The 17,305-nt window shown below is 36.8% G+C and overlaps 2 protein-coding genes across 2 annotated transcripts; one reads left to right on the top strand and one right to left on the bottom strand.

Annotated features, from left to right (window-relative positions):
- Positions 1 to 62: 62 nt before the first annotated feature.
- Positions 63 to 1,411, bottom strand: LOC110228019. Its single transcript, XM_021024054.1, has one exon. It carries the CDS (start codon positions 1,307 to 1,309, stop codon positions 92 to 94), a length of 1,218 nt encoding a protein of 405 aa, XP_020879713.1. The 5' UTR covers positions 1,310 to 1,411; the 3' UTR covers positions 63 to 91.
- A 2,591-nt stretch (positions 1,412 to 4,002) lies between these two features.
- On the top strand, positions 4,003 to 5,476 carry LOC9313368. Its single transcript, XM_002877254.2, has 5 exons — positions 4,003 to 4,472; positions 4,542 to 4,766; positions 4,838 to 4,953; positions 5,050 to 5,097; positions 5,193 to 5,476. The coding sequence occupies exons 1-5, from the start codon at positions 4,244 to 4,246 to the stop codon at positions 5,205 to 5,207; spliced, it is 633 nt and encodes a 210-aa protein (XP_002877300.2). The 5' UTR covers positions 4,003 to 4,243; the 3' UTR covers positions 5,208 to 5,476.
- The last annotated feature ends 11,829 nt before the right edge of the window (positions 5,477 to 17,305 follow it).

Raw genomic sequence — 17,305 nt, 5'->3', positions numbered from 1 at the left:
TCCTCCTCCTCATATGCGTATGTTCGTAATTTCGTATGGTTTTGTTTGTATACACTTATTTATTAATTTTTTAACATCTTACTTTACTTTATTAAAATTGAAACAGAGATACATAGTTATTTCTTAGACATACACATATAATCAAGAAATGATTAACGTTTAAGAAGAAAATACAATCGAACAAGTGAATTAAACGCCGCTTTCTTTCATAAGCCTTACACGCTAATAGATTATCAAATCTATTATCTTCCTTATTCGTCTTCTTCCTTAATCCGACATGATCATCTTGTTTGGCTATCGTCTTTTTGACGAAACTCCAATAAACTTTAAAACGATCATTGGTTGCGATCCATCTGTTACATCGCTTCCCATTAAAACATCTCCAACAATAAGAGATGACATCTTTCTTGGTTATAGCTTGTGCCCATAATTGTTGAAATGGTGAGTACCATCTTCTGAATCTCGTTCCATGTAGACATCCCCAAAGGCCCGCGTCGAAATTAACGATTGTTGAGCGTTCATATTTCTTGATCAATAATGATATCCTCGGCAAAAATTTACCGAGGTATACTCGTAACATCAAAGACAACATGATCTCTCTCCACCATATCCTTAGACACTGCCTCGAACTGTTGCTATGAACCGGTGTATGCATGAAACACCTCTCTAATTCGCCTTCACTGTCAATCCCAATAAAGTATTGGGAATGTCGGTCATCATGGAGAGTTGATAAACTCTTCACAGAGATCACATGCTTCATTGATTTCCATGGTGGTTTCCATGGCGGTTGTTTCCACAATAATGCAGTCAAAATTTCATCATGAAACTGGACCGATAAATCACAGCCGTTTGAAAATGAATCAAACGGAGAGTAGCCGCCGAAGACCGTCGGAAGAAAACCATCGATAATTGTGATCATCCACACATAATCAATCGGAAGAACATTCAAATCTCCTTTAGGGAAATTGAGAGAAATCATCGCCTGATCCGTTGAAAGAGAGGCGTCGCCAAAGACATCGCGGGCAAAGGAAAATGAACCATTACCAGCGGATGAAAAAGTTTCAAAGTGAAAGAGAGAGCAACTGAAAAGCCAAATTATTGTTCCGCTCACCAATCCCCAAACTGAATCACCATCAGCAATTACAAGCGAAAATTCGCCAGATTTTGATGAGCCATTGAGAATCAGAAAATGAGTAAGAACCATAACCGCCGCGACGAGAAGACATACTTGAGATAAAGAACGGTTACGGTGGATTGAGACGAGGAACAAAGAGAGAAGAGTAAAAGAAACTCCAGAAATTATCATCATCACTGAATTCACGGGCAAAATATTTGAAGCAATTGAATCTCCCTCGGATTCATCGAAAGCAAGACAAATCGCTTTTTCAGTCGCCAGAGAGAGAACCCACACTTATTTATTTAAACAAGTAAAAATCTCTTTTTTTAAAAAAAATAGCTACTGAAATTCAGGTGAAAATTTTATAAATAGATGTGTTGTATATATATACTTAAAATGATGATATAAATTATATGAAATACTTTTTTCTGACAAATATTGTCATATAGATTAACTGTTTCGTTAACTTTGCTGTTGAATTGGGGATTGTTTTTCTTTCTCTGGGATCAAAATTCAAAATGATGATATAAATAAGATTGTCATGTGTATTCTGGAATTTTTTTTTGTAGGAATGAACATTATTTTAAAGTTTCAAGTGCATGTACGTAAACTACTTCTAAAACTTTTCTGAGATTTTTTCCATAAAATATATTAATATCAAACTATATATGTTGATACAAACTCTTTTAATTAACTAAAGCCAAAGATTTTTTTCTCCAAAATACGATACCAGTCTTTCAATATCTGAGTGTATTTTTGTTTTTGTTTTTGTTTTTTTTTCATATTTTCAGATTTTAAAAATAAATAAATAAATTTTAAAACATAATAGAAGTTAAAATGTAAATTTCTTATATTGTGAGACCAATAATGGGTTTTTCTGGTTGCAGAGCAAATTTGTTCTTCCCTGCGTCACTACGACTAAAAAACGATATCACTATGCATTAAATTACTTTGGCATAAAAAAAAGTGACCCCTCTAGAACGATGAACTAGAGAAGTGTATTAGGCCTGGGCTTTCGGTTAACCGTTCGGTTATCGGTTGGGTCCATTCGGTTTCGGTTCTTTCGGTTTCAAAATTTAGTATTCATTCGGATATTTTAAAATTTCGGTTCGGTTTCCGTTCGGTTCCGGTTCTTTCGGTTTTAAAATTTAGTATCCATTCGGTTATTTTGCTTAGGATAGTTTCGGATATTTCGGTTATTTTTGAGTATTTTCGGATATTTTTGGATATATTTCGGTTATTTTTGAGTATTTTTTACTATTTTTATATATTTTTCAAGTATTTTTGATTATTTGGTCTATAAATAACTAATTATTTTGAAAATATAATTGTACTTCGGGTATTTCGGTTACCCAAAATATTTCAGTTACCCAAAATATTTCGGTTCGGTACCGATTCGGTTACGGTTATTTCGGTTATAGAATTTAGTATCCATTCGGTTATTTTCAAATTTTCGGTTCGGTTCGGTTCGGTTTTTTTTGCTTCGGTTTCGGTTCGGTACATTCGGTTCGGTTTATTTGCCCAGGCCTAAGTGTATATATCTAAATGCATTTTTAACAAGAATTTGAGGTAAATCTCAGAATTTTAACAAGAAATTGAGGTAAATCTCAGAAACATAGAAATGTTGCGGAGTTTTTACTCGCAGTGACTAACTTAGAGAAAGAGAGATCATCAACTCTACAAGATCAATTTCGGATCCATTACGTGTGCCACATTGAAACAAAAAATCAACAAGGTGTGTATATGGACGCCTTTTTCACTCGAACTAAAAATTTCATTTTCTAGTCTCATCATCAATTTCCAGCAACCAAGTCAATGGACCATACAAGAAGTTATGACTCTACCACATTCAAGAAGTTCCCCAATTGTATTTTTCCCAAATTTATAATCAACTCAACTGGATTTCGTCAATCAAATCACACAACCACATAAGACAGCATTGAGATTCTGCTCTGTTGGCCAAAATGCCATATCATTTCTAGCCACTGTAACATTTGTTGTTTTCTACACAAATATGGACTCAAGATTGCATTAAATTAATACATACATTTTCAATAAGATGGGCAAGAAAAGAGCATCTAATCACTATTATTCAGATCTATCTGTATACTCCATCACATGACGAAAACGAAGAAAGAAAGAACTCGATACCTTTTGGACCGGTTCTCTAGGATGTTATTCCATTAGTGATGTTGTATCAAACTTGAAAGGTGCATTAGTGATACTCATAAGTTGGAATAACGCATTCACAACACTCAGATGCAAAGATAATGCATTCACTTTGCATTCTTATCCGAGTTAAAGTCTTAAAGATAAAGAACAAGAAGGGAATGGTTCAGACTCTAAACCATTAACAAACCTAAACCAAACATATACTTGTCTAGAATCGATGATTGGATTTGCCCGACTACTCGACCATAGTCCTTGTTCGACTGAATCATGTGAAGTAAGGATGGCTACAATTCTTTCAATTAATCGATAATTTGAGAAGAATGGAAGCAAAAAATTAAAAATAAATTCAGATTAATGGAGAATTCCAGAAGATTTGAATCAAGAAGGATGGAGATGAACGAAACTTCGGACAACCCGCAAACCCGCGACCCGCATAGGACAAAATCCGTTTGACCCGCAAACCGTATGGGTCTAGACCGCGATACGTAGAGTTTTAGCTTGGAGAACAAATAGTATAGAATTTTTTAGAATATCCTAATGGATCTATAATAGGCATCTACATAATAACCCATTATTCATAACAATTCGATACTCGCTCTTTTATGGGCATCCATTTAAGGGCCCAAGCCCGCCCTGCTAAGTGACATATTAGGCCAGGCCCGCGGGTTAGAGGCCCGATTGACATCCCTATCTGTAGACAATCAACACACAACTAAAAACAGAAAACACCTACCTAATGGGCCACGATTATGGGCCCATATAAACCAACCCAACACAACGAGAAAGCTGCAAAGTTTACATATTTGACCTAATGAGAAGATATGGCCGGCCTTGTTCCTCTCTCTAACGTCCTCCGGGTGATGATCTAAAGGCACACCGCACACGCACACGTAACTGCGATTTGTTTGCCCAAATTTTGGATTTTTTTTAGGGTTAAAAAGGGTTTGAACGATAATGGCGACGAAAGAGGCTGAAACATGGATATTTTGGGATATAAGTTCTTGTCCGGTTTCTTCCTCAGATGTTGCTAGTAGGGTTGGCCCGTGTATAAAACGAGCGTTGAAGAATTTAGGCTACTCTGGTTGTATCACCCTCACTGCAATTGGCATACTAACAGACATCGATACCGACGTCCTGCAGGCTGTCTATTCCTCTGGAGTCTCTCTTACTCACGTCAGTTCCGGTTAGTTTATCACTTGTGTCTTTCTTTCTACATAGAGAAAGAGTCTTAATTATTTATTTTCTGAAACAGAACGCTTAGGGATTACTCTTGAACTGATGTGGTGGATAAAAGAACATCCAATTCCTGTTAATTTCATGCTCATATCCGGTGATGAGATCTTCCGTCGGAATCATAGGTTCTTCGAAGAGGCAGGACACACTGTTATTCAGAACTTTCCATTTGATCAACAAGACGTAGACTCCACTCCTGTACCGTCCCGCGTCTGGGAAAACTTTCTGGCAAGCTTAAGGCCAGGTAGGTGTTTGTCTTCCTTCTCTTAATAAAGTTGTTGTTGTTTCTGAACTAATCAGTTACTTTTTCCATAGATGCAATTGAGTCAGGGGTACTTGAGAAGGAGCCGGGTTTGGTTTGCGGACAATGTTGTCTTCCTGACCAACAAGGCTTTGAAAATTTCATCAAGCATCTCAAAACTCATGTTCATGTAACCATTTGATTCAACAACCTCCTTTCTTACGTCTAGTTTTGGACCCCCATGCTAAATTTTTCCACTTAGATGTGCATATTTTTTGTTAATCAGGTTTCCCCTGAATCATCTCCTCGGATGATGAAGAGGAAGCAACCAGAGGCAAGTTTTAGTATCTTTGGAGAGATTCCTAATGTGAAATAGAATGCATTATTTTGATTTGCTGACTTAATTTGGTTGATGCTAAAACATTGTAGGGAGAGAGTGCATGACCCCTCCCCCAAAACAAGAAACATGACTACGAAGAAGAGTACATGTCCCCTCCCCGTTGTTGTTCTTCTCTCTAGAGCATTTCCATTCTCTGTTCTCAGTAGGAAATACTTGTGCTTATTTGCAAGCCTCGTTTATTAAAATTCATTATTGTTTACTAAAAAGAGAGCAAAAATGTTCCAAAGACCTCATTGTTGTTTACTTACATAGTTTGCTTTCAGGGTTTACGCTATTCACAACCTCCTAGTTTATACATTCTTTCTTAATTATATTAAACATCACAGTCACTGCTTTTTCTCCAAAGATATGCCAATAGATTAATCAATTAGTCTCACTAAAATCATCGTTGAAATTATAAAATCCACATGAGAAATAAAGAAACGCTTGTCATATCGTCTAGCTTGTTCATTCTCACACCTTTATGGAGTCTAAGAGAATTTAGAAATTCTACATGTTCATAGAAGAAAAATGGAAACAAAACATGTTAAACAATGTGACATATATTAGTCTAGTTTTGGTGGAAACCATTATCGGGCAGTGAAAGTTTCGGATCCACCTGTCTTGTACTCTTCATCGTCCATGCATTTTATTCCAACGTCGTGGTTCCCTAAGTAATATCTACAGTATGGGCATTGGTCATATAATCAAGAAGCTGGGAGACAAAAAGAGGTTCAGCTTTGGAGACAAAAATGCGAATACCTCCAAAGTCTTTAGTATAGAGAGCATTTCCTTCTTTGTCTAGCCTCAACACATGGAAATGGTCCCAATCCACTTTCCCTTTCCTACAAGGTTTGCTATTTGTGAACCATTTCACCATAAAATTAAAGTCTCACTTGCGTGTGATGACTCCACCAAGTAGTGTTGTATCTTGCTATGCGAATCGAACAGCTTTACTAACATTTTTTCACTATTTTCGGCAAACTCACCCAAACTCTTACAGTTTTCCGGTTAAATTTTTAATTTTAGTGAAAATAAAACAAAGAAAAAATATAAAAGATGTGTCATGGAGTTATTTGATTTTATTTATCGAATTTTTTTTATTTATATATATATCACTCTAAATGATGAAAAAGAAAATAAAAAAATATTAAAAAAAGTTTTAAAAGTTTTTGGTATCCCCTATTTATGTTACATATGTTGGCCATTTAGATAACTAAATTAATATCATTCCACTTTTTTTTTTTTTGACAGCAAAATAAGTTCATCCATTCAAATTAGAAACGGACGGTCCGCTACAGAAGAGCTTACATGGGAAAAGATAATTCAACTTCCTTTTAAACTCCATTTTGAAATAAAATTATCATAAATCATATCAACACTAAATCTCTACTCGGTTTTATGTTCCAACACACCTATTTCTCCAATTGTTCTAGCTTCTAAGGATGAAAGTCACAATTTGGTAGCAATTTTTTTTATGTGTTTCTGACTAATGAACTAAATGGTATAGGGATTTGGGATATAAAATAACATGATTTTAATCTAGTCCTTGTCTTTATTGACATTTATGACATATCTAGAATGCAAATAGTAACTCCCATCCTTATCAATTACACTCCAAATTTATTATCATTTTAAAATTTTCATTTCCTAGTAATCATTCTAAAAAAAGAAAAAATATCATTGGTTAAATTTTCCCTAGTTCCTCTTCAAATGCATATAAGTTTAAGAGTTTTAGTGCATTGGTTCTTTTGAAATACGTAATTTAAAACCATGTACAATAACCTGATTTTGATAAGTTTACTTATAAAAAATAATATAAAATTATATTCAAAGCGACACTTATAATGTAACCGGATCCTACAACCTTCACTGTCCAGGTTTCATACAAACAAGTAACAACATTGTTCTTGGAGACACCATTACTCCCGTCTCTACATTCGAAGGAAAACAATTTGAGATCACCATATTAGTATGGAAGGTTAGTTAGGTTACTGTTAAAAAACTTATATTTTTACATAATGAGTTTTAAATTTCCAAACTAAAAGTTAAATATCATCGTTGATAAATAAATATGTATAGGATCAGCAGTCCGGAAACTAGTGGCTGAGTTTGGGATCCAAGCATTCATTGATAGGATATTGGCCAGCTGCAATTTTCCAAAAGTTAGCTTATGCAGACGAGTGCAATGGGGTGTTGAGTTCGTGAATTCGCAAAGTTTTGGCCGACACACGACAACACAGATGGGATCTGGTCGTTTCTCCGACGAAGGCTTCAGCAAAGTTAGCTACTTTCACAACTTGGAGATCGTAGATAACAACATATTCAAGTCCGTTTAAGACACACCAGTAAAAGTAGACGACCCTAAGTTCTACAACATCAGAGCCATGTTTAGAGATGATTGGTTACATATTTTATGGAGGGCCAGGCCGTATGCATTCATGAGTCTTAAACCATATACACACCAAATCTCTACTCATTTTTTATGTTCCAACACACTTATTTCTCCAATTTCTCTAGTTTTTAAGGATGAAAGTCACAATATGGTAGCAATTTTTCTGTGTTTTTGACTAATAAACTAAGAAAAAAATAAAACAATCGATAAAAATTAAAAAAAAGTAAGCAAAACATAAGCAAAACATGAGCATAATATTGTATAAGCAACAATAAAAAGAAAGACAAAAGTAGAAGTTATAAAATAAACCTAAGATATTAAAAAAAAAAGAGTAAACAAAAAATGCATGAATGTTTTTAAAATATAAAATTTTATGGTAATTATTAAAAATATTGATAAATTATGCATCCTTAGGAAAAATAGTTACCTACTAAATATCTTGTTTTATATAGCTTATAAATATAACTATGTGAATAGCGCTAATTAAAATAGAGATTAGTATATTTGATACATCCTTTGAAAAAATATTTACCTACTAAGACCATGTACATGAGTGATATTTTTAGAGTATCACAAGCGCAAAAATTATTTTTATATGGACAAAACAATTAGAATGGGCCTGATCCGTATCAGCCCAATGATATTTTTGATACTAGTATCTGTTAGATTATGGAGCTTTAGGTTTCGATGGGACAAGAAGATAATCGGAAAAGATGAGAACTTGATCGGAAAAGTGTAAACGAAAGAGAGAGTAAAGAGATTTGAGAGATGGGAAAGATTATTTCTCTTTCTTACTAAAATTGGTAAATACAAAGGTTCCTTTTTAAGGACAAAGCAAAAGGAATATCCCTTAGGATATTCACTATGTACAACGGTCATGAGCTAGAAAACGCGTCATAAAGGTGGTCATAAAGCGTTTCTTGTCTTCTTCTTCCTTTGAACGAGCAACGGCTCTCTTGGAAGGGTCTAGAGTCTTCTAGAACCTTGGTGAAGCTTTGGATAAGCTTAGGAAGGCTGGGGAAGGATCCGGAGGCTTCTAGAAGCATCTTGGAGAGGATCCAAGGCTAAATGGCCGAGAGAAAATGTTGTGGGTCGAGACAAAACTTCAATGGTACGGACGGACCAAAAGTTGGCCGTACGGGCGAGGACCTTCAATCGGTTGTGCAACCGATCGGCATAACCGATCGATAGTGTAACGAGGCTTCGATCAGTTGTGCAACCGATTGACACAACCGTGCGGCAAAACCTTAGCTGACCCGATCGTTTATGCAACCGATCGGCAAGACCGATTGGAAGACTAGTGATCCATTTCTTCCTTTTCTTCTCTTGATTCAATACTCCCCCTCAAGTCTAACCGGAGAAAGATGGAGGTTAGACTTGGATCCAAATTCAACCACCTCATTAAAAACCTAAGTGTAGAAAACCTCATGGGATAAAACCACACTTAGGGAAAAAGAGTATGGGATATTTGGCTAAGGGGATTGTGGCTGAGTTAAGTCAACAAGACCTAACTTTTGGTGAATGTATTCACACACCTTGGTGCTAGCTCCTTTGGTGAAGATGTCAGCCAATTGTTCTTCACTTTCGGTATAATGTGGCAAGATCACTCCAAGTTGGATTTGCTCTCGTGCTTTGTGGCAATCGACTTCAATGTGCTTCGTTCTCTCATGAAACACCGAGTTGGTTGCTATGTGAATGGCGGCTTGGTTGTCACAATGCATGGTGATTGGTTGGGGCGTGTCTATACCAAAGTCTTTGAGGAGAGCCTTTCGCCACATTAGCTCCGTAGTAAGCTTTCTCATGGCCCGGTACTCAGCTTCGGCACTTGAAAGAGACACCACCTTTTGCTTCTTGCTTCTCCAAGTCACTAGATTTCCACCAATGAAAGTACAATAGCCGGTTGTTGATCTTCTATCATTCTTGTCTCCGGCGTAATCAGCATCACAATACCCAACAAGCTCCGTGTTCCTATTGCATCCCATCCAAATGCCTTGACCCGGAGCGCCTTTGAGATACTTGAGGATGCGGTTCACCATATTCCAATGGTGTTGAGTTGGAGCTTGCATTTGTTGGCTCACTACATTCACGGCAAAGCAAATATCAGGCCTAGTGATGGTTAAATAGATGAGCTTACCTACTAGCCTCCGATACTTGGTAGGATCTTCGAAAGGCTTGTTATCATGCTCCCCCTTTCGTCTAGCTTTGTAGTCATCTTCCAAGGGAGTCTTTGCTGGTTTAGCGCCAAGCTTACCTACTTCATCAAGAAGATCAAGAGTATACTTTCGTTGAGATAAGAAGAGACCCTCCTTTGATCTACATACTTCTATCCCAAGAAAGTATTTTAGTTCTCCAAGATCTTTAATATCAAAGACACTTTTAAGGAAATCTTTAGTATCTTGAATACCAACCTTGTCATTCCCGGAGATGATAATATCATCTACATAAACGAGAATGACTACTATACCTTCTTGGCTAGGGAGAGTGAAGAGTGTATGGTCAGCTTCGGATCTCTTGAATCCTCTTCCTAGAAGTGTGGTGCTAAGCTTGTGATACCAAGCTCTCGGAGATTGCTTAAGGCCATAGATTGCTTTGTTGAGCTTAAGAACTTTCCCGGGTGCTTCTTTATCTTCTAGGCCCGGTGGTGGTCTCATATACACTTCTTCCTCTAATTCTCCTTGAAGGAATGCATTCTTGACATCCATTTGCCAAAGATCCCATTCCAAGTTAGTAGCCAATGAAAGAACCACTCGAACCGTGTGAAGTTTGGCCACCGGGGCGAAAGTATCAAGGTAGTCTTCTCCATATTTTTGGGTAAAGCCTCTTGCTACAAGTCTAGCCTTGTACCTGTCAATTTCTCCGTCACTCTTATACTTGATGGTGAATACCCATTTAGAGGTCACGGCTTTCCTTCCTCTAGGTAGATCCTTTTCATCCCATGTGTGGTTGTTTATCATGGCTTGTCTTTCGGCTTCTATAGCGTCTCTCCACACTTGATGTTGCATGGCTTCTTCATATGTTGTGGGAATCCAATGTTGATCAACTTTGCTAAGGTAGACTTGATGTTCTTCGGGTAGGTGAGCAAGAGTGCATACGGCTTGAATTGGATGAGCTACCGCATTGGCATTGTAGTAGACTCTCTTGTCTTTCAATCTTTCACTTCTTCTTAAAGGTATCACTTCTTGAGTCACTTCTTGAGTAGTGTCTTCTTCCTCTTGATTCAATTCGTTGGAGCCATCACCATCGGGTATATGATCTTCTTCTTGAGTGTTGAGATCATTCTCTTCATTTTGAGTGTCTTGGACTTCTTCCTCAAGACTTTCTTCTTCTTGTTCTTGAGTCTCTTGTCCTTGTGGCGGGTGTGAAGCTTGAGTTTGTGAAGGTTGGTAGTTCTCAATTCCAAGCTTCTCAAGAATAATCCGAAGGTTAGTAGCTCTATCCGATGGTGAGCTAGACAGATCCTTAAGACTTTCCCAATCCTTCTTGTCATAGAATCCCTTGTCTTCCACAAACTTCACATCTCTTGACACCAATACTTTCCTTGACTCTGGTACATAACACTTGTAACCCTTTTGAGTTGTTGAATACCCGATGAACATTCCCTTAGTGCTTTTGGCTTGGAGCTTGTTCCTTTGATCTCCGGGAACTAAGACATAGCAAACACAACCAAACACACGTAAGTGATCAAGAGAAGGCTTAGTCTTAGTGAGTACCTCAAATGGAGACTTGTCTTGTAGAATCTTTGTTGGTGTTCTATTGATCAAGTAACACGCGGTCATCACGGCATCACTCCAAAATCTCTTTGGAACATTGGTGTGAAACATTATGGACCTTGCAATCTCCATTAGGTGTCGATTCTTGCGTTCGGATACACCATTTTGTTGAGGAGTGTAAGGGCAACTTGTTTGGTGGATGATTCCGTGTGATGCTAGGTGCTCCTTGAATGCTTGACTTGTATACTCCCCACCATTGTCGGATCTAAAAATCTTAATCTTGGCATTGTATTGGTTAGTCACATAAGTATGAAAGTTTTTAAAAGCTTCAAGAACACGATCTTTTGAAGGAAGGAGAGTAAGCCAAGTATACTTTGATTTTTCATCAATAAATGTGACAAAATATTTTTGGTTTTCTCTTGATAAACAAGGTGAAGTCCACACATCCGAATGAATTAAATCAAAGCAACTTTCATAAATAGTAGAAGACTTAGGAAAAATAGCTTTGCAATGTTTACCAAGGATACAAGCTTCACAATCAAGACTTTGAAATGAAACTTTTGGTAGCATTAAACTTAAAGCCCGAGGATGGGGATGACCTAGTCTAGCATGCCAAATAGCACTATTCGCAACAACAATACTTGAACTAAAATGAGAAGATAAAGGTTCGGATAGCTTTGTGTCTTCTAGAACATAAAGACCATCCTTTGTAACTTCTTGACCAAGCACCCTACTTGATTCAATATCCTGAAAGTAAACATCATTAGGTCCAAATATCGCATAACAATTTAAATCGGTCGTTGCTCTTTTAACGGAAAGCAAGTTAGAAGTAAAATTTGGCATGTAAAAGGCTTTAGACTTCTTATCAAATAGCTCTAAATCACCTATTCCTTTAACCGGAATTTTATCCCCATTAGCAATTACCACGTTTCCTAAAGCCGGTTCAATATTGTTCATTAGCCTAGAATCACTAATCATGTGATGAGAGGCTCCCGAATCAACAATAAGAGGTTTTAGAGTATGAGCAATAGCATGATAGGATTTACCGGATGACTCCTTAAGAGCCTTAATAAGAGCACCGAGGTCAGATTTCTTCACATACTCTGAAGACGCCATCATTGCCGCTCCAACACCATTAGCTTGAGTTGAGGGTCCGGGTCCGGAGATGTCTTGAGTCTCTTGGCTCCAGTTCGCTTGATGAGCTTTAGGATCCTTCCATTTACTTGGTCGGAGATGGGGGTGAAGAATCCAACACTTCTCCTTGGTATGACCCGTCTTTTTGCAATGGTCACAAGTTAGGCCTCTCTTGTTCTCGGACTTGTAGCTTCCCTTGTTGGCGGTGGTGAGTTCTCCTTTGTTGGCTGTAGCAAGCTCTCCTTTGTTTCCGAAGAGACCAAGAGATCCTTGCTCCTTTTGGATTTGAGAGCACACTTCTTCTAGGTTAGGTAGCTTCTCGGCTCGGAGTAAGTGCTTGATGAGATCATTGTAGGTGGAGTTCAAGGTGAGAAGGAGACCAAAGACCTTGTCTTGTTCACGCCTTTCGTTGAGGATCGCCGGATCAATGGTGTTAGGCCTTAGCATCTCGAGCTCCGCCCAAAGAGACCTAAACTTGCCAAAATGTTGAGTGAACTCCATGTCTCCTTGAGAGAGATCGTTGATGGCCTTCTTCACTTCGAACACCCGGCTCAAGTTGGAGAGATTCCCAAACACATTAAAGAGAGTATCCCAAAGCTCTTTAGGAGTTTCACAATAGGAGTAAGCTTCGAGTATTGAGGACTCAAGCGAGTTTCGGAGGAGGACCAAGACCGATTGATCTTCTTGGAACCATTTCCCCTCATCAACAAGAACGATTTCTTGTCCATCTATTGTGGTCGTCTCCTTTGGCGCCTCTTCGTTCACGATATGGTTCCAAAGTCCCCGACTACACAAGGCAGATCTTGTGGTTCGTGACCACAGCAAGTAGTTTCCTCCCTTGAGGATACCCGGAATGATTTTTGAGTGTAGAGAACTCATCTCATCATAAAGCGAACTCATCGAACACAATCAAAGAAAAGAGAGAGCTTTGGTGCGGAAGTAAATGAGGTGGGTTGAATGAAGGATATGGAGCTTATGGCTCTGATACCATGTTAGATTATGGAGCTTTAGGTTTCGATGGGACAAGAAGATAATCGGAAAAGATGAGAACTTGATCGGAAAAGTGTAAACGAAATAGAGAGTGAAGAGATTTGAGAGATGGGAAAGATTATTTCTCTTTCTTACTAAAATTGGTAAATACAAAGATTCCTTTTTAAGGACAAAGCAAAAGGAATATCCCTTAGGATATTCACTATGTACAACGGTCATGAGCTAGAAAACGCGTCATAAAGGTGGTCATAAAGCGTTTCTTGTCTTCTTCTTCCTTCGAACGAGCAACGGCTCTCTTGGAAGGGTCTAGAGTCTTCTAGAACCTTGGTGAAGCTTTGGATAAGCTTAGGAAGGCTGGGGAAGGATCCGGAGGCTTCTAGAAGCATCTTGGAGAGGATCCAAGGCTAAATGGCCGAGAGAAAATGTTGTGGGTCGAGACAAAACTTCAATGGTACGGACGGACCAAAAGTTGGCCGTACGGGCGAGGACCTTCAATCGGTTGTGCAACCGATCGGCATAACCGATCGATAGTGTAACGAGGCTTCGATCAGTTGTGCAACCGATTGACACAACCGTGCGGCAAAACCTTAGCTGACCCGATCGGTTATGCAACCGATCGGCAAGACCGATTGGAAGACTAGTGATCCATTTCTTCCTTTTCTTCTCTTGATTCAATAGTATCATCTGACATGGCATCTCCTGATTGATCGCGTTTTGCCAAAAGAAGGGGAAAAAAAAAAATCTGACGTGGCATCTCCTAAAAAATTCTTAATGTCACGTTATGAGTATCACCTATGACCATGCTCTAAATGCTTGAACTCTATAAAAATTTAAAAAGATATATATTATTGGAACCATTTAAAAATAAACTTTTAAATTGACTCGAATTATATGTCTTTTAAATAAAAGTATTATTAAAATGGTAAATAATAAAATGATATTTAATTTCACAAGACGCAGTTATACGGTAGGACTGGTTTGGGTCGATATTAATACGAGACAGTCTATTATGGGTGAAATCCTAATATTAACAATCAAAAATATAATTATACAATTTTAAATACTAAACAAAACAAACAATATTAACAAAACAAATACTATCTCAAATTTAAAATTTTTAGTTATAAAAAAATCTATCCGCGATGTACTGCGGGATAAAATCATGATTGAAAAATATTTCAGTTCGATATTATTTAACAACAATTCGAAAGAAAGAGGAGATCAATATTAGACTTTATATGTAGGGAAAATGTTTGTCAGCTACACGAAAGAGACGTCATCACATAATGACACATGCATACTTTAAAAAATTATAACAATTTTTTTTTTAAAATTTATTTTTGATAAAAAATTATAACAATTATTACATAATTTTACTTTAAAATATAACAAATCAGGCCAAAATTAAATATAACAAAATATACCACAAAAAAATTATGCAACAAAATTTTGGCATATATTTTTGTAATATAACTAAATATACCACTAAATAGTCCATAAATTTGATTTTGTGCTATATTTATTTATAAAATTTTGGTAATATAACAAAATACACATATTTTTTTAAAATCATTTTTGTGGTATTCAACGTCGAACAACCGAGAAGAAAAAAATAGGGAGACTCACAAAAATGCCCCTTTTTTAATACCCCTTTTCAAAAATGCCCTATTTGGCTGTCCATTTTTAAAAATACCCCTTTTTATGTACAAAATGACTAAATTACCCTTCTTTTAATAAAAGATATCACAAATATATAAGGAACTATAACAAAATTAGGTCCACAAAATACAAAATATTTTTTGGCGGGAAAAGTGATCCCGCAATTTTTCCCGCCAAAACACTTGTAAAAACTTGTAAAACCTTTAAAATACCATGTAAAATTTTCCCGTAAAACTTTTTCCCGCCAAAAATTTTTTTTTGCGGGAAAAGTGATTCCGCAATTTTTTTGGCGTTAAATTTTTGCCGGGAAAATTTTTCCCGCCAAAAATTTACAAGGTATTTTAAAGGTTTTTTACGAGGTATTTATAAGGTTTTACAATGTATTTTAAAAGGTTTTACAACGTATTTACAAGGTATTTATAAGATATTATAAGATTTTACAAGCTATTTTATAAGGTTTTTACAAGTTATAAGGTTTTACAAGTTTTTTATAAGGTTTTACAAGTTATAAATACCTTATAAAACCTTATAAGTACCTTGTAAAACCTTTTAAAATACATTGTAAAACCTTACAAAACACTTGTAAATACTCTGTAAAACCTTTAAAATACCTTGTAAATTTTTCCCGCCAAAAATTTTCCCGCCAAAAAAATTTCGCAAAAAAAAATTGCGGAATCACTTTTCCCGCAAAAAAAATTTTTTGGCGGGAAAATTTTTTGGCGGGAAAAATTTTTACGGGAAAATTTTACAATGTTTTTTAAAGGTTTTTACAAGTGTTTTGGCGGGAAAATTGCGGGATCACTTTTCCCGCCAAAAAATATTTTGTATTTTGTGGACCTAATTTTGTTTCAAATAAGAGTAAAATGGTTATTAAAAATTAAAAGAGGGCAAACTTAAAAATGGACTCTCAAAGGGTGCATTTTTGAAAAGGGGTATTGAAAAAGGGGCATTTTTAACAATTTCTCAAAAAAATATTATTTTGTAGTAAAAAATGATTTTCAAAAAGAAAATGTAAATTTTGCTATATTACCAAAATTTTATCAACAAAATATACATTTTTCAATTACATATTATATATTTATATAATAACAATATATACATTTTCCTTTTGGCAATCATTTTTTTACCACAAAATAATATATTTTTTTTCGGTTGTTTGTCTCTTTTAAGTCCAAAACCCTATAGCTAAGTCTCCCGAAAACCTTAGAAAACAAAAAGAAAGGAAAACAGAAGAGGATCTCCTCTTCCACTGCGATCTCCTCTTCTTATTGGGAGATGTTGAGCCTCATGAGAGATTTAGATATAGAGACTTTCAATGGTGGGACAGACCCAGTTAAAGCATATAACTGGAGAAATATGGAGTCCAAATTCAAGTCCATGAGGTGCCCAGTTGACTTTTGAAGGGATCTAGCCTCTTGCTACCTAAGAGGTGAAGCAAATGAGTGGTGGGAACGTGTGATGAGGAGAGCACAAGTTGGATGTGTGGATCAATGGGCTTTTTTCAAAGAGGAATTCACCAGAAGATATCTCCCAGAGGAGGCCATAGACAAGCTGGAAATAAAGTTTTTTAAACTGCAACAAGGTACCAAGTCAGTGAGAGAATACGAGCAAGAGTTTAACAATCTCGAAAGATTTGCGAGAAGAAAAAGAGGAGAGCAGGAGTTGATTCAGAAATTCATCATGGGGCTGAGAGTGGATATACGCATTTGTTGCCAGTTTCATGACTACCACGACATGATTGACTTGGTTGAGAAGGCAGCTTCGCTGGAGATAGGACTTGAAGAAGAGGCCAGGGAGAAGAGGATCGCTCAAGAAAATGTCGCAGAGGGATCATGCTTGTCGTACGGCCAAACCGCGCATAGTAAGAGAAGATGTCTAAATGTGACATGTTACAGGTGTGGTGTATCCGGACACATGTCTAGAGACTGCAGAATGCCCTTTGATGGGAAGCAGGAAGGTTAATTGGGAATGAGGAACAATTGTCTTGTCGCCACCCCCTAAGAAACAAGTGTTGGAGCATTGTGTGTTGGCTGCAAGAGATTGGGAAGGCACATAATCGATCGTTGGTGAGGAAGGAGTTGAGGAATTTCGTTACTTTAGCTTGGGGTCACTATGGTGTTGATTTTAGGCAGAGATATTTCGTTATTTCGAAGATTCAAATGACCATTTAATCTTTATTTTCAAAACATATTTAAAGACCGTTAGTTTGTTTTTGAAACCCGTTATTAATAGTGGTTTTTAAATAAATCACACTATTGGAGTTTGGTTTGGCATC

This window comes from Arabidopsis lyrata (genome assembly GCF_000004255.2).
Source record: "Arabidopsis lyrata subsp. lyrata unplaced genomic scaffold ARALYscaffold_5, whole genome shotgun sequence".
NCBI lineage: Eukaryota > Viridiplantae > Streptophyta > Magnoliopsida > Brassicales > Brassicaceae > Arabidopsis > Arabidopsis lyrata.
This window is presented reverse-complemented; position numbering and strand designations above follow the sequence as displayed.